General features: G+C 42.6%; 2 protein-coding genes across 2 annotated transcripts; one reads left to right on the top strand and one right to left on the bottom strand.

The window, feature by feature from the left end:
- The first annotated feature begins 1,010 nt into the window (after positions 1-1,010).
- LOC139641057 (odorant receptor 131-2) lies at positions 1,011-6,447 on the top strand. Its single transcript, XM_071515289.1, has 2 exons — positions 1,011-2,089; positions 3,681-6,447. The coding sequence occupies exons 1-2, from the start codon at positions 1,146-1,148 to the stop codon at positions 3,814-3,816; spliced, it is 1,080 nt and encodes a 359-aa protein (XP_071371390.1). The 5' UTR covers positions 1,011-1,145; the 3' UTR covers positions 3,817-6,447.
- Positions 6,448-6,603: 156 nt separating this feature from the next.
- acadvl (acyl-CoA dehydrogenase very long chain) lies at positions 6,604-20,442 on the bottom strand. The gene is made up of 22 exons (XM_071515288.1): positions 20,399-20,442; positions 20,217-20,288; positions 20,000-20,084; positions 19,830-19,899; positions 18,472-18,546; positions 18,136-18,208; positions 17,956-18,020; positions 17,683-17,817; positions 16,691-16,835; positions 16,295-16,424; positions 15,976-16,101; positions 15,480-15,678; positions 13,243-13,347; positions 12,164-12,250; positions 11,553-11,615; positions 10,444-10,545; positions 9,956-10,053; positions 9,412-9,484; positions 9,077-9,149; positions 8,663-8,735; positions 8,432-8,507; positions 6,604-7,121 (listed from the first exon to the last, which is right to left on the bottom strand). Exons 3-22 carry the CDS (start codon positions 20,071-20,073, stop codon positions 6,984-6,986), a joined length of 1,980 nt encoding a protein of 659 aa, XP_071371389.1. The 5' UTR covers positions 20,074-20,084; positions 20,217-20,288; positions 20,399-20,442; the 3' UTR covers positions 6,604-6,983.
- Between the last annotated feature and the right edge of the window lie 155 nt (positions 20,443-20,597).

Genomic DNA, 20,597 nt, shown 5'->3' with positions numbered 1-20,597 from the left:
CAAAAAATATAAAGGCAATTCCGATCTAATGCACCAGATGGCGACGGAACACTATAGATGCTCTGGCAGTAATGCTGCCTTCAGGTACTGTCGGAATTATTGATATGGAATGTGGACGTGGAACGCACAGGCCTTTTGGTGTTAAACAGACAACAGTTGCAAATAGGCTACTATTTAGAGTTTATTTATATTGCTACAAAAGATGTAATGAAGATCTACATCATTATACTGGCACAAATAGCTACACAACTGTTGGAGCTATTTATGTTTGGATACTGGTGTAGTAAGGACCTACAGAGCGTGTCGATTAGGTTACAACCCGAGTCATAACAATGGATTATTTTGTAGCCTAAATGGCTAGGCCAAAATTAATCAAATCATCAATTACCGGCCTAATACACTTTGTTCTGCCCTGCAACATAAAGTAGGCTAGCTCATTCCTTGCCATCCAGCAGTACATTTCGTTATCGACAAGTTATTACGACTTAGCACTGCGGAAGTCAGAGTTTACGAGGAGCACTTAAAGACAGCATAATACCAACATTTCACATGGACCAAGAGCGCGCGTGTCTGTAGAAGGAAATTAGACTGACCACTTTATTACACAGTCTGATATGAATAAGAATGAAGCATAATGTGAGCAAATCGTGGACTTCAATCGCTGATCTATCTATCTATCTATATATGCCTAACTTAATTTTCTTCCAAAATTGTCAAAAACCATCTAGCCTAAGTCAAAACCAAGACAGCAGCCAGACCACTGAGAAGTGATCTAGGCTAATAAAGGTTTATACTGGCTTGAAAATGAGGGTCTAATTGACAAGAAGGTGGTATAATGGTGAGTTTTTTACACAATACATTAAAACGAATTGGAACATTATTAATAACAAAGAGTAACATTATCATTGCTACAATAATTATTATTTTTCGTGGTAGTAGGCTAGTAGTGTGTGTGGGGGTGTGTGTGAGAGAGAGGGGAGGAGGAGAGAAGAGAGAGGAAGAAAGAGCTCGCAAACGGGTGACCGCATTGAGTCACATGCAGTTTGAGCGCACAGAGAGACGATGCAGCGCCCGATCTTCCTCTCCCACCGTTCAACGCCCCTCTCACCGCTGTGTAACCCAACAATAACAGACCCAACTCAGGAATGATGTCACCATACAACGGCACCGGGCCGCCGGAGGTAAAGGACTACACCTGCGTGCGCTTTTACGTGTCGACCATCTCCTTCTCGGTCCTGCTGTTCTTCAACCTCATCATCAACTGGACCATAGTGCGCGAGGAGCGGCTCCGGTGTCACGCCCGGTTCGTGCTGGTCTTCCACCTGCTGGTGTCCGCGCTGGTTTACCTGGGGATGAGCAGCGTCTTCTACTACCAGATCCACCTGGAGGCGCGGCCGGGCCGGGCGCTCTGCCTGGCCATGGTGACTGTTTTGATCAGCAGCGCCTCCAACATCCTCCTGACGCTCACGGCCATGGCTCTGGACCGGTATTTCGCCGTGTGCCACCCGATGAGGTACACCTCCAGCTGCTGTGTGCGGCAGTGGCCGTGGCTGCTGGGGGTGCTGACCTGGCTCCTGGCCCTGCTCATCCCGCTCAGCCTGCTGTCCGACAAGGGCCTCGCCACCGGGTCGCACGGGGAGTGTGGCCAGGAGCAGCTGAAGAAGGGCAAACTGCCGAAGATCCTGTTCATAACTCTGTGCACTCTGCTCATACTGTACAGCTACGTGAGGATACTGGTGGAGGGACGGAGGTTAGGGGTGCTGAACCGGCGCAACCGGGTCGGATGCAAGACGATCGCCTTGCACGGCACCCAGCTGGCCGTTTACCTCCTCCCCAACTTTGTGATATATGTGCTCACTGTGCTGGATAAACGGAAGCTCATTCAGCAGGGGACCAAAGAGCTGTCCGCCGTGGTTATTTTTACTTTCTTCAGCTTGGCGCAGTGCGTGGCGCCGGTCGTTTACGGTTTGCGCAAAGAGGAACTTTTGGAGCAGCTGAGTCACCGGTTCCCCTGCTGTTCCCGCTACTTGAAAAGTATGCTTGGGTGGACTGTGCGCGCCGGCTGGGCTCACACGCACCCCAAAACACGGTATGTCCCAACTGATGCATCCATTTGAATTTGTACCTACAGAAAAAGTCACATGTGATGCCAAAGCACATGTCGGTGGTTATATGTGAATATGTGAAAGTTCCAACTTCCCATCTTTGAATGTGGAGTAGTTTTCACACGTGAAACAAATATTATCATATTTAATGAAAGGTGAAAACGTGAAGAAACACCTGAATGGCAATTTTCAGATCTAAAGTAGGAAAAACTGTCACGTGATGTCAGGATATAACAGTTAAACTCACTTGTCCAAAAAGCACATGTGCTTTGAATTCACATGTGGGTTTTCATGTCATTTTAGTAAGTAATAAGCCACTTGAAGGCCTGATTGACAGTGAAGAGCTAATAGCAGGGGCACAGCTAGGACTTATGGGCCTTAATGCACAGGAGGGGACCTGGGCCCCCTCCACTTTCCTCTCATCCACTCACATGTAGATGACAAATATCTACAGTACGTCTATCCATCCACAACTCAAACACACCTCCACACATTAATTTACTGATCAAGTATTGGACACATCTCTAATTGAAATTATGAGTTTTGGGCGCTACCCCGATAGCACACAACCAGATTTTCACCAGTCGTTCCCTGTTCAAAATCAATCTAGGGAGGACAAATTTGTTTTAGTCTGAACAGGAAAAGCCGAGACAGATGTTATTCCTGCTTCATCTCAGATAACACAACAGTTGATGTATCATATTTTGAAGACCGTTTAATTTGTTTGCGGTTTTCGATTTCCACCACGCCGTGTTTCAAAACCAGAGCAAAGCGAAATAAAATGAGAAAATATTTATAAATACACACTTGAGGCATTAAAAAGACATTTTAGTTCAGACACTTTAGGAGGTTGGGGTTCTGGGTAGTCAGTACTACAGCGGCCCAAATGAACTGTTATGGGTCACAGGTGTGCGTTTATCGGATATTTTACAACGGCTTCAAACGAACCTCAGCCAGTCAGAACTGAGGATGGGAACTATCTGCAATACAAACACTAGTTTCACACATGTGAAGCTATTCATTGGGAGAACACTGAGATAAGCTTAATTGGTACGTCCCTTACCAAAATACCTGTGTAGTACATTAATAAGCATCTAATAAGCAGAAACACCTGGGTAACGCTCTCAAGATTACTGTAATACTAGTGGACAGAGTATGTAGAAGTCCTAATATCCACCCCACATTCTCTTGAGTATTGAATGTAATGTTGAAACAAAAGGAAAGTCTTGAAACAAGTGACAGTATCTTGAGCAAGATAGCAAGATAAGGTCACTTGATTCAAGCATTGCATTGGAAATAGATGATATATCATCCTATCCTAGAAATATAAGATTGTAAGGCTGTAATACTAGTCTAAATCACTTGTTTAACATAGATAGTTCTTGTGGTGATTTTGGGATGTGAGAACACAGTTGAAAATAAAACACTTCCTTTTTATCTGTTTTGGAAATTCGAACATGTAAGATTGCCATTTCACCACGTGAAACCACTTCCTTACAAAATGGGCACAGGATTTTATTCCTGAATCCAGAGTGAGGCTATTTGAGGCTCAGCTGTTCTGTTTTTCCCCCCCAGAGAAAGAACACTGACGACCCAGACCATCGTGTCTCTGGAGGTGCCACAGGCCCCGGAGGAGGAAACCAGGTCAGTGTCGGTCAGGAGTTCTTCACATGACCTGCACTCGTGCCAAGGCGATATGGATAATGCCTGATGGGGAAAATATCAGTCGAATTCAGGATCCCGACTGCCACAGGAACATTTTGGATGTGTGGCTGGATAGGTGTTCTCAGCTCAGGACGGGGAACTGAATTGTCAAGGAACCGCCTTGGATATAAACATTAAAGGTCTCTCAGGTTTCGGCCTCCTGGACTAAGAAATGTTTGGACCTGGATGTACCGCATTCCCACATCAACACTGGACATCAGTATACAGTTACATACATACAGTATATTTAAGATATATTGTCTTCTTTTTAACCTTTATTCATTCAAGGAAGCACACACGCTCTGCTTCAAATGGGAGCTGCCTAACAGTAGAAGACTCTTCCAGTGGAGCAGTTGGTGGTTCACTGCTTTGCTCAGTGTTTTTCACTCACTTTCTCCATGCAGTTTTTCCCGGCTGGTCCGAGGATTTGAGCCTAAACCCTTCAGGACACAAGCCCACTTCTCTAACCTCTAGGCTACAGACGGCATCAGTTTGGACGTGAAAAATAACACAAATGACAATGACATGAAGGCGCAGTTTGACGAGCCGAGCATAGCCAAGGTTGATTCTTCATAGGGATACACTGAATTAAAAATGGCTGGAGAGAGATTTTCCACTTGAATACTTTTAGCACACTGAAATTGGGGTGGCCCAATCATTCACGGTTCATTCAATATGGCTGAAAGCACCAACAAACTTAAGTAGACTGCACTTAAATCTCAGAATCATTTCATATTCAAAGTTATATGAGTATCAAGCCAAAATATGCCGTGTTTGACCCAGTTTGATTTTAGGTTTCTCAGCTGAAATGTTATCAAGTTAGATTAAAAGATTGAAAGATTAAGTTAGTCCTTTTAATGGATTAAAAACTGAATATAAATGTAGACACTGTGGACCTGTAATATGACAATAACTACAGAATATGGTTTCTATCCATGGGTCCAGTGTGGACAAACATGGGTGGGTAATGGTAACGTTAGCAAACACAAAGAATTGCCAGAAAATGGAAATCTGGGGGAAGTTCAGAGGAAAGTCACTATGAAGAAATCCCTGGAGCAAGTCTGAATTTTGCTTTAATCTCCCTGTGAAGCTACCTCTATGAATACCTGTTACCACTAATAAAAAAAAGAAGAAGCTTTATGGAATCGGTGATTGTCTGCAAACAAAACAAGCCGTTTTGTATTTGGGTCACATGTCACAAGGCAGCTCTGAGCTCGTTCAGTTATTTTTCTGTCAGACAGAGCCACTCATGCTGGGGAAATTCTCAGTGTTAACCGCAGGGCCTATAAACCGCCGGCACAGCTCTCGTCTCTCACTCTCATACCCACAGAAGAATAGCTATTGTCAGAGTCAGCGTGCAGGAGGCAGGAAGGGGGAGGCTGTTTTGATATTGCTGTACCATCTCCGCACCATCAGGCATATGGAGATTCCTGTAAGTGCCACGCTTTGCCCTGGAGGAGCCTGGCTGCAGAAGTGAAACCAACTTGCAGATTTTAAACAACAGAAATAGGAAGTGAGTTAGGAGGGTAAAAATAAAGCTTCAGCATACAGAATAGAAACTGTCTCTCTTCTGAGCTTCAATATTTAATTGTTTTTAATGTAGGTTACAATAGTTTTGTACAAGCACCTGCTGCAAAGAAAAGTTTCAAGAATTCAGAAAGACAGTCGGTGTCGTCGTATTCGAGCATATCAGATGCCACATTCACAGACGTGGTGACAAATCGTTTCAGAATCCGCACAACATTACATAAGCAACAGTTGCACTGCAACTCCATTCGGGCAAAGGCCAAAGAAAGGTATTTTTGAAAAGACAGAAAATGTCTGTACCTGTGTTTGAGTAAATTAAAGTGATATGCACTTCCACCTCTTTCACTGGTGAAGATTAAACCATAAACCTCAAAGTGAGTTTGCACAACATTCTTGCTCCGCCAAACGTTTTTACTGCTACAAATGCAAGTTAACTGTTCGTTTTTGTCAGGTGTGTTTGAGACACTACCCATAATCCCTTTAAGTTGTTTGTTAGAAAATCACATGATCTCTTACTGCAACAGTACCGTGGAAATTGACAATAAAAATGTTGGTAGAGCATGAATCTTGTATGGACCACATGGGCACCTTACCACAGCTAGATGGGACAAATTAAAAACACACAGCTCAGCACATAATTAAGTTAGCCCACTATATGTACACACAGTCATATAAACACAATGTTTGGGCAGCAAACACTTGCAACTATTTTTGAAAAAATGCCCATAAACCAGGTATGCAGACCGTGGTGAATGGTGAATTAGCCACAATTACAGTTAATGGTGTCGGCTACTTTTGGCTGAGAAAATAAACGCTTGCACTTGGAGCCGTTAATGCGTCATTAGGAAAGAATGAGTTGACCTGCACATTTTCAATTCCATGTGCAAGTTCTCTTTCTGTTTTTGACTCAAGGACACAACAGGAATTTTATGCAATATCTGTCGACTGGTTTCTAAGGCAACGGCTGTTATTAACGGCTCTCCTGATATTAATGTTGTTGTGATGAGCGCTGAGTGAGAGTGCGCTTAGCTTAACACGCAAACAAGGCATGAGGTACATAAAGAAACACCACTGCATGCTATACAATTGTGTATTCAACTAAAAAGAAAAAGCAGATATTGTACAAATGGAAAAAAAAAAAAACCCCTGTCCTTTAAAACACCTTTGTGTATAAATTAAAACAAATTAGTTCCAAGCTTCCTCTGCTAACTGGCACTCTACATCGAAGCTGCATTGACGTTGTTGTATTCATCTTCTATTAACACAGATAAAACAAGGAACGGATCATCTATGTTACAACAGATTCAGTAATAAGATCATTCGATCAACTATGGTACATGTGAGAGCTCCATCCACACATTCGATCCAACCAAGACATTCAATCATCAGCTGTTCTCAAATGCGGTGGTAGATATAATTCATTCAGTCATTATTACCCTAAAGCTCATCAATACTGCTATTGAGAGAAAACGGCACTGGTGTGAGACGGAGCGATGGTGGCAATAAACAAAGTACAGAATAACAGGAGTAACAGGTGAGGGGAAAAGTTTGAGAAGAAGGTTAGGTCTCTGGTTAGAGAGCTGGAGGAGAGGAAAAAAAAAAAAGGTCAGAAAAAGGGAGAGTACGAGACGGGGGAGCACGCCGAGTTTAGAAGCCCAGAGGGTGAGGAGAGACCACTCCTCCGTTCTCCACCACGGCCGCAGAGATGGCTCTCATGTTCTTGAAGAGCTGTCTGGACTGGCCGGAGCGCAGAGTGTTGATGTCCAGCATGATCCTGTCATGGGCCTGAGGAGGAGGAGGAAGAGGAGGAGGAGGTGTTAACACATCGAGCTCAAAAAGTTTAATCTCCAAAAATGATGATTTCTAGTTAAGTAGTTATCTGGTACATCTCAGATATCGCACACAGAGAGCACTGTATATTGAGTCAGAGAATTTGTCTGACTCAATATACAGTGTATGTGGGATTTAATTTCAAAATATATAATTTACAATTTCACATTTGGCAGACGCTTTTATCCAAAGCGACTTACACATGAGATTTTCATACAATACAACATACAACATATACATTTCTGAAAACGTCTCCTTCCTGAAATTCATCAGTCAAAATTTAAAAAACACAGAAGAATCTCTCCTCAAAGACAACTATCTGTAAAGAAAGTCTTCTATAATTTAATTTATAATATCCTTCAACTTAATGCCAACAATCATTTTGTCAGAGTAGGTGACAATTTCTCCACATAGCGAATATCTAATTTTGCAATTTGGAATTAAACTCTTTTTATCTCTGAAGAAATAATTTGTTACTACTCGCTACACTGTGCCCAACAACCGAGAGCACCAAGCGGCAATGTTGACGAGAAACTCCTCGGCAGAAAATTACATGAGTCACACTAATAAATTGCTACCTACGCTGTGGCAAAACAGGCTGCTTCAGGCATGTGCGATGATGTTTTTTTAGATACCAGTGACACGTGTGAGCTTAGTACTTTAATGCAACACACAAAAAGAGACTCTATTTCAACAGACAAAGCGACTCCTGCTAGCCCACACTGATATAGAGGAACCTCATGATTTAAAAAAAACAACATGGGCTCAGACTGTTGCCTGTAATAAGGAGCCTGATCCCTAAGTTAGACTTTATACACATCTGGTTAAATAAAATTTCCTTAGACATCCTCATTCTCACTGAAACCTGGCTCAGAAGAAATCTATCTATTGAATCAGCCACAGCTAATTCAATGTAAAATAAACTTTGTAGTGATTTAATTTTCTCCTCAATAGCAAGTGAAAACACCTGCCAATGGAGTAAAAGGTAATTTCACTTGATTCAGTGCAATTTGGCTTGTGTCAAGATTTTTCTGGGGAAACGTCTTAAAATGAGACACATCTCTCCATTTATCTCCCCACTTATACCAAGATGCCCTAAGTTGTTTGAAGAAAATACCTGAAACAAGTTGAATAGTATTGAATCAAATGGTATTCTCTACATCCCCAGATTTCTCCCCCACTTGTTTTAATTCAATGCAAGATATAATTACATTAACATGGACATTTTTCCTTGGCAGTGTGGCTGCCACTGAAGAGGTTCTTACCTCCATACACCAGGTCTCACACAGCATCTTCTCATGCTGAGCTGAGGAATGGCCCTGACTCAGAGAGCGTGAAGCCCTGCGGCGGAGGAAACACACAAGAGATGCCGCTTTAGGCTGTGTAGGAGTGTGTGGAATAAGACTAGACTAAAGACAGCGAGCAGGAGTAACAAGACAGAGAGAACACAATATTGTTTATTTAAGTGTTGTTCGTTTCAGTGTGTGTTTGTGTACCTTGACAGGACAACCACCATGGCGTAGAGGTCAATGGCGCTGTCAGCGACTCTCTTCAGAACAAACTGTTCGTCTGCAACAGGAAACCGCTTGTTGAGTATCACAAACCAAACTCCAACCATATCAAGTGACAATCTTCACAGCTGGCAATAAGCCTACAACTTTGTATATGATTCTAATGCAGTGCAGCATGATTTGCTGTGAGCAAATCATCTTAACTTTTCTCCATTTTAAGCAATATGCTGAAATGCAAATGTGGTGAAATAAGTTTTTTCATTCTACAAGACTTACAAAGAAATCAGAAATGGCTGAAATGACTCTACATCCAGCCTGATTTCCCCCCAAAACCGTTGTGCTAGTTGGGGAATTTTTCTTCAAAGTTTTATCCCAACGCCCACACACACACACGCTCACCAATTATCTTCTTGCCGTGTTTGATCAGAAGCTCCTCAATGACGGCTCCAAACTGTTCAATGGCTTTCACCGTCTAGAGAGCAGAGAGACAGAATCGTAAGAGAGGTCAAGGCTCTCTGAAGACTGGGAGTGGTAATCAGTAGTAATGGGTTACCACCCAACACTATCCACGTAACCAAAAGATCACAAGCTCTGGTCATGTATCCTCTCCTGTCAAACTGTCGTTGAGCGACACAGTGAAATTTTACCTAGTCTGTTTTAAGTTGCTCTGGATAAGAGTATTAGCTAAAAGCCTAAAATGGAAAATGTATCACACAATCAAAAGCCAAACACACCAGTTCACCGCTTTGTGCCAGTTCAGGGTGGACAGTCCCCTGCAGTGTCAGACCGGTGCTCAAACCTGCCTTCCTAGAATGACAAAAAAAAAAGAGCGGAAAATGTTATTAGATGATGGTTGAGGAAGCACGCATAAGATAAGATAAATTCAGGTGCCACAGCAGCAACTGGCAGAACAGTACCAAGGAAAAACAAGTACAAGAAGATAATGAAAGAAGAGGTACTAAGATAAAAAGTAGAGGTAATGTACATAATATAAAAACTATAGAGACAGTGCAAAAATGCAAATAAATGCAAATTCATTAATAATAATAAAATGGTAATGATAATAATGATGATAATAATAATAAAAATAAATGTGTGCATATACAGTACATAGAGCTGTTCTCTCTTTTCAATACTTTCAGCAAGAAAACCTTGTTGGAGGGGTTGGAGGAGAGGGAAGGACAGAGGGGAGATAAAGACGGAGATGGAGAAAGTGAGCTGGCTTGAGAGTGAAAGTGAGCGGGAGACCGAAAGACAGAATTAAGTGTGTGATGCAACCTCTTGGCTCTCTTGGTGATCTCTCCTGCCAGCAACCCCGCATTGCCAAGTGGGTTCTTCAGGGCCTTTTGTAAGCTCTTCAGTTGGTTGCCAGCATTCTGGAGGGAAATGGAGAGGGACACACACACTTTATCAATCACCAGGGCTAAGTGCGTAAGATATAGCTAAATAGGGAAGGCGCATATCTGTACATTCAGAATGCATATCAGAATACTCAATGAAAAGGAATTACTTCTTGCTTGCTGATTTTCAAAGTTCAGTCAGCGTTGTAGCGCCTGGTATAGCACACAGGAAGAGAGCAAGCAGAAAACACTTCCTTTCTACAGCTTCACCACTCTTTCAGGGTACGACTGTGTGTGTGTGGTGTGTGTGTGTGTATGTGTGTGTGTGTACGGTGTCAAGGGGAACACGAGGCCTTATCAGATAACGGCAGTCGAGTTTGAGGTGGGAAAAAAAATCAACTGAACTTCGGTTTCATATTTGATTACCTGGAAGCCGTTGAGAGCCACGAAGAGCCTGAGGATGTCGTTGGTGCCCTCGAAGATGCGGAAAATTCTCAGGTCCCTCATCACTCTCTCCACTCCGGAGTCCTGTGGATGTGGAGATGTACAGATAGATGATGACCCTCTAACTTTATACACTACGGTAAAGACTTAAGCCTCTGTGAAATGAAACCCAGGGTCAAGATGCAAACCCAGAACTAATCAAAACCTGTTGCATCATTTTTTTCCCCCTTTTCCCCCAGACAACTCATGCCACAACTAATTTCACAATTAATGTGTGATTGCTAGAGGAAACTTAAGTGTGTGCAATATGGAATTTAGACCAAGGTCGCCAAAACTGCTCCTTTTGTGTACCGTCAAATATTGGGTCATATTACAGTGCTTTTCCATCACTGACCATACTTTCCATTGTACTGAGAACACAGCACGTCAGTTTAGAAAGTGACCTATATTACCTGGTTTATTTTTAGCAGAGCAAGGTGATCTTTTACCTAACATAACATCGCCCACGCATCTTCAGATAGCTTGGGCCAATCTAGTCTTGTGATCTTCTGTGTCACTTCATGTCCCTTTACAAACCCTAAATGTGGTTTCCGTATTTCTGTATGTGTGTGTGCCTTGCATGCAGCTACTATGTGGCGCAGTTACGCACCGCACCGGCAGACTGAGTGTGTGCTGTCTCTGGGACGGAAACACACAAACAAAACATCTTCTCTAAGAAATGAAAAACGATCTGCCAAGATACAAGCACAAAGTTGTAAGCAGCCGTTGTGCTCTATAGCGCTCTAAATCCCGGCTGAACATGTCATCGCTATTGAGCTGATTAAAATGGAAATAAGTTCCCATTTTTCCATGCCATCGCCAATATAAAAATTAGCTGTTGAGTAAATATGATGGGCTGAGATCAGTGATGACTGTAAATAAAGGGATGGCACATACTTCACAGTCTCAGCGTTCAACAGAAAATATAAGAATCAAAAATGTGAAAGCGGGCATTAACAGAAACTGGCAGCATCAGTAGCAAGCTCGTTGTTCCATGCAGGTACTCAGATGGCCTGTGTGTGTGTCCAATGGGATGCAGGTTGACCACTCACCTTCATGAAACCCATGCCGCCCATAACCTGGACGCACTCGTCAGTCACTTCCCATGCTGCTTCCTGTAAATAAATAAATAAATCAACACAGATACAGATGAGTACTTGCTGTGCCAAACACATTCAATTTTCCTCTTAATTCAGCCAACTGCCTCAGCAATTTCTACTTCCTCAAGCTACCAAAATGTGTGCAGTCTTCCACAGAATAAGGAACATCATAGTCATAGAGGTGTGCCATGTACCCTTGTCTGGTGCTCCAAGTTCCCATTTTACACCCCGAAAAGATGGAGCATCACAGCAATAATATCCATGAGGATGTCCTTTACTGTGACGTACCCATTATCAAAATAAAGAACGCCCTCAAAGTTATTACGGTTTTTATACAATGGCTACCAACACATGTGTACTGAGTGAAAGGTTTTCTTCAAATAGTGTACATACGTAAGTGTAAAAACCAGGAGAAAACAAAAAAGATCGCTAACTAGCTCCCTGGTTACCACAAGAGTTGATATAGCAAGCGGAACAATCAGCACCACTGGAACGTGTTTTAGACCAATCAGATTGTTAGGCTGAAACAACCTGTGGTACAGACAGAGTAACGCGGCACTTACAGAGGCAAAGATCTTGCTGATGGCAGCTTCTATCTGGAATTCGGACGCTCCACTGTCCATGTTGCCGCTGATCATGTAGGCCATTGACTGCAAACACACACAAAAGAATAAATGTCAGCCTGGAAATGTGACATGCAAGCAGAACAGCCCCGGGATGTTGCCAGTTACAACATTCGGGTCTGCAGGTCTACACGTATGTCACGTCCCAACAGAGCTCTTGGCATTTTAAATTTTCACAATCTTGTTGACTTTCCACCGTTTCTGTGCAAATTCTGAATCAGCCCCGTGCCGTGTGAAGGCAGATATGACTGAGTGTTGAGTGGGTGAGTGAAAACACATCTTCATTAAAAACACAGCTGTCAGGTAAAGGAGCACCAGTACACAATTTTGAGATTAACCATTGTCACTACAAAAGTGTAAAAGCAGTTTAACTTTGTCTCAGAATGTTACAGTGTTGTTGAAAGAGGATTTGTGCTCAACGCATCTTAATGTGTGGGGAATTAGGACCAGAAAAACACTATCCATTTAAACCCACACTTATTAACATATTCTTCAAGGGTAAAACAGAAACTACAGTTGGTGAAGCACCCATCGTCAGTATTTATAAGAGATTTTCTCAGTTTAGTGACCAGAAACTGGTAATTTGGCTAATTTGGATGCGGCTTGAAACAGAATCAGGTGAAGAAATCTCAGTGTGCTAAGACAGTGATTCTCAAACTTTGTCACATCAAGGACCCCTAAACTGACACAAATTAGACCACGGACCCCCATTTGATAAGATTTTGTCCCAGGGTCCCCCATCTGATAAGATTTTTGCTTTTAGATGTTTTATTACAGAAAGTATATGAAACCCATGACCAAAATAGTCATACATTCTGTCATTGTGTTACTTATGGATGGAATTATAGTGAAAATAAATTATTCCCCTTTTTGCTGGGGACCCCCTGGAACCCCCTCAAGGACCCCTGGGGGTCCCCCGACCCCACTTTGAGAACCATTGTGCTAAGAGACCAAGAAGCTGAGATGAGTGTGGATCAGACTGAGATGTAGGTTAAAGATTCACTGTCAAGCCTTCTGACCTCGGTGACGTAGTGCAACATCGCCATGCGCGCCATCTTCTCCTGGATGGCTCCGTAGTTGTGGATCTTGTTCCCAAACTGGGTTCTGTTGGCTGCATGGTCCACCTGATGCAAAGGGGCACAGTGAGGGTAGAGACATCACATCTCCATTCATATGAACAGCTCATGGCATACGACATATGCTGTTTTCAGTTGAAGGGCTCTACATTATTACTATGTTACAGGTGGGAGAACTATGAATACATGTGTCTCCAGCTCTGAGGGGCAGACTCTGAAAAAGAAGAAGGAAATAAAACATCATCCTCTAGACTTTCATCATACTTCAGGACCGGAAACGAACACTTAACAGTTCCTTGTTAACATGTTGCGGCTGACTACTTAATGAGCAGAAAGAGGAAATCTGACATGGTTGCAAGTCGCCTCAGCATGAGGCTGAAACGTGAAAGGTGCCATTTCTGGTAGTGAGCGGCAACGCTGATGGGGCAGAGGAAGCAGCTTGGTATGAAGTACTGAGTTAACCAGGCTGCTGAGAAAATGTCATTTCCAATCTGAAGATAGTCCCAGAAGAGCAGACTGTTACAATAGTTGCGCTAATTAAATAAAACACAAGAAAAGATTGAGGCCGGGGATTTCCCCATCCCAGTATTTCAAAGGTGTCTGTATTGTCCTCTGCTTTGTGGTTTAACACTTAAGTTCAGCCGAAAGAAAATGTAAAGGACTTTTCTGCAAATGTGGGCACATTTAATGGTTCAGATCTGATAGCAATGTTATAATCCACAGCACTGCAATAATTTCAGCTCATACATGATCAGATAAACATTTTACAGGCCCAAAAACTCCCATTCACTGTGGGTGGAGCAGCATCTAACAGTTCAACAGTACGGCGATGGTATGATTTCTTCTGTTTCTAGCTTCAGGAAAGTTAGTTAGTTTGCTTAAAGCCATAAGAATAACATGAGTAAATTCTCAAAGTCAGTGGTATTCACCTTTAAGTGCCCTTATTATTAAAGCTCAGACTTGTTTGCCCACTTAAATATTTTCTCATAATAATACTACTCTCTCTGGCAATAATCAAAATTATCCACACAAATTTCTCTCTGCAACACACAAAGGACCATTTTCTTACAATGTATTTACTAACGTATTAGTTGCATATTAATGACCATTGATTATTAGTTTTTACCTCTCCAGAAACCAATCTTAAAACAGTGGTCATTCACTACATTGACTATTTTATGGCTTCAGAACCGGCAGAACTGCATGTTGTACAGTAAAATTGTGGCTCATGTTTATTATGACCAGAGGCTATGAGCACAGAGAAAATACTCCCCTAACCTAAGGAGGCAGACACATCTGGGCGGTTTTAGAAAAGCCTTCTTCCTGATGTTTTTCTGATGATGCAACTATCAAACGGGTTGGCTCATGTTTAAACGCATATCACACAGAGGACTGTCCCACTTTGGTGTAGATCAATCGCAGCCTACTCTGGCTTACAAGAATTGGAATAAGTCCTACGCTAGTTTTAGGCACAATGCTACTCCCCTTCCACTTCCTGTGGGCTGCCCTTTATTTTGCCCAAAGTTTGCATGTGGTTAACTACTAAAATAATCCTTTTTATATGTACTTTTAGAACAAAATGATTCAGCTGAGCTCTGATCGATGTCACAGGATATATATTGGCTATTCTGTTATCTACGGCCTTGTTGGATACGAGGTCAAACATTAACGGTCCAAGAAGCTGACTGGAGGGCCACACCAGGCTAATCTAGACAAATTAAAATATACAAATGAAAAATACACAGAAAAACAACAAATGTCACAAGAGGCCATTTGAGCATGCAGCACCCTGAAAACTCAGCAGGAAGTTGCAGTGCAAAAATGGGTGATAGTGCAATACAAGATGGGGAATTTCCCACAAACCCACAATGAAGAAAATTCAGAATGAGGGAAAAGGGCGATGGTAAGAAAGGGGGACGATTACATGAGACAATTTAAATATGAAGCAATGTGGCACATGAGGAGCAATCGTTTCTGTTCTCATAAGTGTGACCACTCTAACACTCTTACACTTGTTCTTACACTATGAATAGCAGTTGTTCTAAAAAGAAAGCCACTTCAGGGGTGTTCCAAGTGGTTAGGGAGACTAGTTTGCATGGCTGGGGAAAAATACACTGACTAAATTCAAACTCATCACACTCTTGTCTATATTTACGGTGCTATTTGTGAGAGTTACTCACAGCTTTGGTAATGACTCCCTTCATGGTGCCGGAGAGGGCGGCGGCCATGCCAAAACGGCCATTATTCAGGATGTTCATGGCCACCTTGAAGCCACCGCCTATCTCGCCCAGCACGCAGTCGGCCGGCACGCGCACGTTGTCGAAGTAGACCTCAGCCGTGTTGGAAGCCTTGATGCCCATCTTCTTCTCTGGAGGGCCGCTGGGGGGGAGAGGAAGTGTAGATAAGGAGAACAGGATGAATGGAGGGAGGGGCAGAGGATGGGAGGATTGGTGGGTGATTAAATTGGATGGAGGGTGGAATTGAGGAAGTACAGAAATTAAAAAGAGCAATGTAATGATGAGGGGAGAGAACAGAGAGAACAATAGATTAAATCCTTTCAGGTCACTGTGTCTTTTACATAAAATACACTACAGCCTGAATAGCTCAGAAAATCTAGGCTTGTGTCACTACATTCAGTGCTAAACAGCAGGTGGTGCAATGCTAAAGTCCGCTCACTGTGTCACTCCTCCAAAGCTCCTCTCCACAATGAAGGCAGTGATCTTGTCTTTCATCTCTCCTGTCTTAGGATCCTTCATTGGCGTCTTGGCAAACACTGTGAAGATCTCAGCCAGGCCTCCATTGCTGTCAGGATAAAAAAAATAAAATAAAGTGCAGCAGATTGAGAAACAGGTCTCTAAACTGTGTTGACATATGGGACACTTCTAGGCAAGGCAATTACATTGTGTTTCGGGAAATATTGTACAATACTGCCCCCTTGTGGGGAAAGGAGCACAACTTTCTGCATGAGTGAGTGTGTGAGCATGCCTGTTCTCACCTGATCCAGATCTTGCCTCCACTGAGAGTGAAGTACTGCCCGCAGGCGGATTGTACAGCCGTGGTTTTGATAGAGGCGGCATCTGAGCCGCTGGCTGGCTCAGTCAGACAGAAGGCTGCTATTGTCTCTCCTGGGTGGATGAACAAGCACACATTCATTGGTCAAACAGACACACATAAAAGCAATGGTTTAGGAATTTCCTTAAGGCTGAGATACTGGAACATTTCTGTTTTTAGTCCTCTTTTGGTTGCTTAACTACATAGGTCAAGCTCATCAAAAGAATAAAGATGCTGGGACTCTCTAGCAGCAGTGCTCAAATTCACACCAATTTGCTTTCTTTTTACACATGCATGTAAATCAAGGTACCAATGATTCCAATTAAAATGCTAGTCTTACCTGTGGCAAGCTTGGGCAGGTACTTTTCCTTCTGTGCTGGGTTGCCAAACAGCAGAATGCCCTTGAAGCCAATGGACTGGTGGGCGCCGAGGGTGATGCCAACGCCCAGGTCGTGCATGCCAACAATCTCAACCAGCCTGGCATACTGTGAGAGGGAATAGCCTGTTATCACTCTTACATTTACTGTTGGTGTATTTGCATTAGGTTTGGGCAATTTGTCTAAGTGTTTCAATCATTCACCGTCACCCTCTCAATCAGCAATTGCCAATATATTTGTCTGTGGACGCCATTTTGAGATTAGACTGGAGGCGCTTGTGTCGAAAAAGAGGTCAACTTCGCCTATGTGGCAGTTTTTGGTTTTGCTCCAGATGCAAAGGGAGACCCTAAAGACCCAAGCCAAGCAATTTTCAGAATTTGTAAAAAAAAAAAAGAGTTGCTTTCATATGTAAACGGTAAACGCTACTATCAACACGCTTCCAGCGGAGAAAAGATCATTAACAATAATTTGTTATTCCCTTGTAAGACTAATAACTGTGTTTATGCATAGGATTAATTTGCCTCTAGATGCTGATCAGAAGTCAGTTACAACTTCCTCACTAATCCTAACCATAACGCCAGGATCACACTTAATCTGTAATGCATTTGTGGTGCTGCAAATTGTGTGCAGAGGTCTACACAAGGATCCCATAGCTTAACCATATTGAGATGAATCTGATTAGAAATGGTTATAGATTGCATTATTGCAATCTTTATTGCATCTTTATTGAATAAATTTTTATTGCAACTCTCATTCATTTAGAAAATGATGCACAATCCACATAAATCCAACTCATGCGACACCTTCATTGCAACACAATGCGGCTTTGTCTTCTTTCCCCAATGTTGAATGAATGAAGTTCCATCGGAAAGTAACACATTCAACACATGAAGTGTAATACTGGGTGAAGAATCACAAGGGTGGGAGAGGCAATGAAGGCTAACCAAGTGTGTACCTGTGTGTTTGAGAGGCCAAGGCCTCCCAGGTCAGCCGGCACCTGCAGACCAAAGGCGCCCATCTCCTTCAGGCCCTCCATGGTGTGATCCTCTACCTTCTCCAAGGCATCATTCTTCATGGGGTCATTCACCTCCTGCGCAGGGGAAACAGAAACATGGAGGGAGAGAGAGAATGAGGCAGGGGGATGAAAAGAGGTGGCAGCATAATATGAGGTGAGGCTCGAGAAAAGAATGGAGAATTTTATAATAATGGAAAAAAATGATTAAATTACCTCAAAGAATTTTCCCACTGGCCCCACAAGCTCTCTAAGAAACTGCTCCTGCTCCTCATTCATAACTATGGGACAGAAAGGGGTGATTACACTGCAACCATTTGTCAATACACAGCAGCTTTTCAATAAAATACTGACAACTCCACAAAACAGTAGTAACATTAATACGCTCTGGTTTACCTGAGGGGTAGGGAAACACCTGAGCAGTGCTGATCTGCCCCTTGAACATGTTGACAGCAAACGATTTGGATTCCTGTGGAAAATACCAAAGTAAGGCTTAGTGCAGCTTGTGCCATCTCAGGTTGCTGTCACACACTGCCTTATCCAAACACTTAGTAAATACTTGAGACTTATTAACCAGATAAATACAGTTGATGTATACAGACCAAGGCAAATTGTAACCGCTCATTTACTGTTCAAAAGCCATTTTGAATGTGATTGGCCACCTACATAAAGGGTGTGAGTGTGTGAACAGCTTGATGCGAAGAGGAGAGTAATAATGGAAAAATAACATACTACAGCGACTGCCTTCTTCTCCACTTTAGTGGTGGCGGCATCAGTACCCACTGCTGCTGGCTTCTCCAACACCGCCTAGAGAGAGAGAGAGAGAGAGAGAGAGGGAGAGAGAGAGAAAGAGAACCAGAAGATAGAGGACAGGCCGTCAGTGCGATAAAGGGGATTTAGACAGACCTGATAAGAATTTAACTGGCTTTAACTGACAGCTGTCTGTGTGTTAAATTGAAGCTTAAATAACATTTATTTTCACAGAAATTAAGCAAAAACAAAAGGTAAACAAATACAGATACAGGGAGAACGCTGCCCATTGTTGTGATGCATTCACTGGTCAGAAACCAACATTATGAGCCAAAATAATCAGGTCTGTCTTTTCCAACTCCAGGCAGGACACCAGCTTGGTGTGCTGCCCAGAGGGACGATCAGAGCCCCAAATGGGTGAGAGGTGATGCCAAGGACAGCCAGCCAGCTGAGTCACCCAGCAGCAACGATATGGGCCACTCAATTAATTTCATATTTTTACTGGAGGGTTACACACATGTTCGTAAAGTCCAATGGGTTAATCAAATATTTACCATAACTCATAATCTGTTTATTCAGTTGCCATGACACTCACATTAGAGGGATGAAGGAATCACTGATATCAATCTGCTTTATCTTTGCCTTAGATTACTTTGAGATAATTATAGGGGGTGAGAAAACAAAAGGTAATGTATTGTCTACAGTGTAGATGATACATTCATCAATTTACCAGTGTAGACTCTACACTGGTAAATTGATGAATGAACAACATACTAGATTTATAAGACTAATGTGACTTTATGAGAGCAATTCAAAACTAATATACCTACTTATAATACTCTCCAAAGAAATTAATAGGCTATTGAAAAATCATTTGTTAACTTAGATCGGAAGGTAATATGTAAGCTAATGTATTGTTATGTTTTTGAATCACCTCCCCACACTGCCCAGCAATCATCCTGACATCTGTGGTTCAAGCTAATTGATACATTTAAGATACAGCAAGCCATATTTGCCTTAACATATGCTGGAATAAATAATAGTGCACAACATACAACGGTATTTAAGCAGGACTGCCAGCCGCCCTGTAGCTGCCCTGAACAACAGTAATGTCACCTTTAAACAGGAGTCATGTGACCACTGAACTTTCCCCCACTTTCAGCTGGAGGAGGGGGGGTGGGGTGTAATCAGGACACGACCGCCAGACAAGGCATTTTTCCATAACAAGGACAACAAATAAGCTCTGAAATGTTCTACCAAAATCACACAGTGTCTTTTGTCACTAAGCAACGTAGCTAACTGTAAAATAAACCAGGATACTGACAGAAACGCGAACGTACCTCTGCAGCCTGGCTTGCGTAAAGACGAGCATTCTGGACAGCAACCACGGCCCCGGCTTGACGTTGAGCCCTAAAATTCAGACAAGAGGTGACAGATGCTATGGCTTTTTTTGTTAAGGCAAAATGTTACACCTTCATATAGAAAAATAGCTTCAAATGGCTTTACTTACCCAGATAACACGGGCGGAATACGAAGAATAGTGCCGCACAGTGCGGAAGACTGGCTCACTTTACGAAGCAGCATGATTTCTTACGCTGAGTGAAGGGAAAAAATACCATATAACACTTAAATTACCTTTTCTATATTCCATAAAGACTAGATGTCAAATAAAAGCTTGCATTGTGTAACGGATGTAAATAGAACAGTGTAGCGTTAGGTTAACGTACTTCAGCTACGTAACGACGTTGGAGTGGCTTGTTTCTTAAGTTGGTCAGTTTTTGCCTCTCGGTGTTTAGGTCCTTGAAGAAAGGCAGGAAATTTCCGTCAAAATATTTAGATTTCTTCTACTTAAACTCAATCATTTCAAATTTAAACCACCGAGCTGTACAGATTGTATTCAAATACTTACCCTACGTCCGAGCCGCCGACAGCTCCGCCAAATGACCCAGTAAAAATTTTCTTCTTCGACGCCGGGGCCGGATGCTTTCTGACTTCACCCCGGTGCTTCATGGGATATGTAGTTTTACAATGTATGCTGGCCTCCTAGCACCCCGAGAAACTGAAGTGACAGCCAGGTTGGCTCAAACACCCACCAAGGACAAATCCAA

The sequence above is a fragment of the Centroberyx affinis genome, unplaced genomic scaffold (genome assembly GCF_046629955.1).
Source record: "Centroberyx affinis isolate AG114_WGS23_722 - 3 ecotype Tasmania unplaced genomic scaffold, CSIRO-AGI_Caff_v1 ptg000335l_1, whole genome shotgun sequence".
Taxonomy (NCBI): domain Eukaryota; kingdom Metazoa; phylum Chordata; class Actinopteri; order Beryciformes; family Berycidae; genus Centroberyx; species Centroberyx affinis.
Note: the sequence above shows the minus strand (reverse complement) of the source record. Positions and strands in the feature narration are given on the sequence as shown.

Coding starts and splice junctions, on each gene's coding strand:
- LOC139641057 (XM_071515289.1), top strand. CDS start 1,146: ATGATGTCACCATACAACGGCACCGGGCCGCCGGAGGTAAAGGACTAC. Junction 2,090..3,680: donor CACACGCACCCCAAAACACG/GTATGTCCCAAC, acceptor TTTCCCCCCCAG/AGAAAGAACACTGACGACCC.
- acadvl (XM_071515288.1), bottom strand. CDS start 20,073: ATGCTGCTTCGTAAAGTGAGCCAGTCTTCCGCACTGTGCGGCACTATT. Junction 18,547..19,829: donor ACGCAAGCCAGGCTGCAGAG/GTACGTTCGCGT, acceptor CTCTCTCTCTAG/GCGGTGTTGGAGAAGCCAGC. Junction 13,348..15,479: donor AGGGAGTCATTACCAAAGCT/GTGAGTAACTCT, acceptor CCTTTGCATCAG/GTGGACCATGCAGCCAACAG.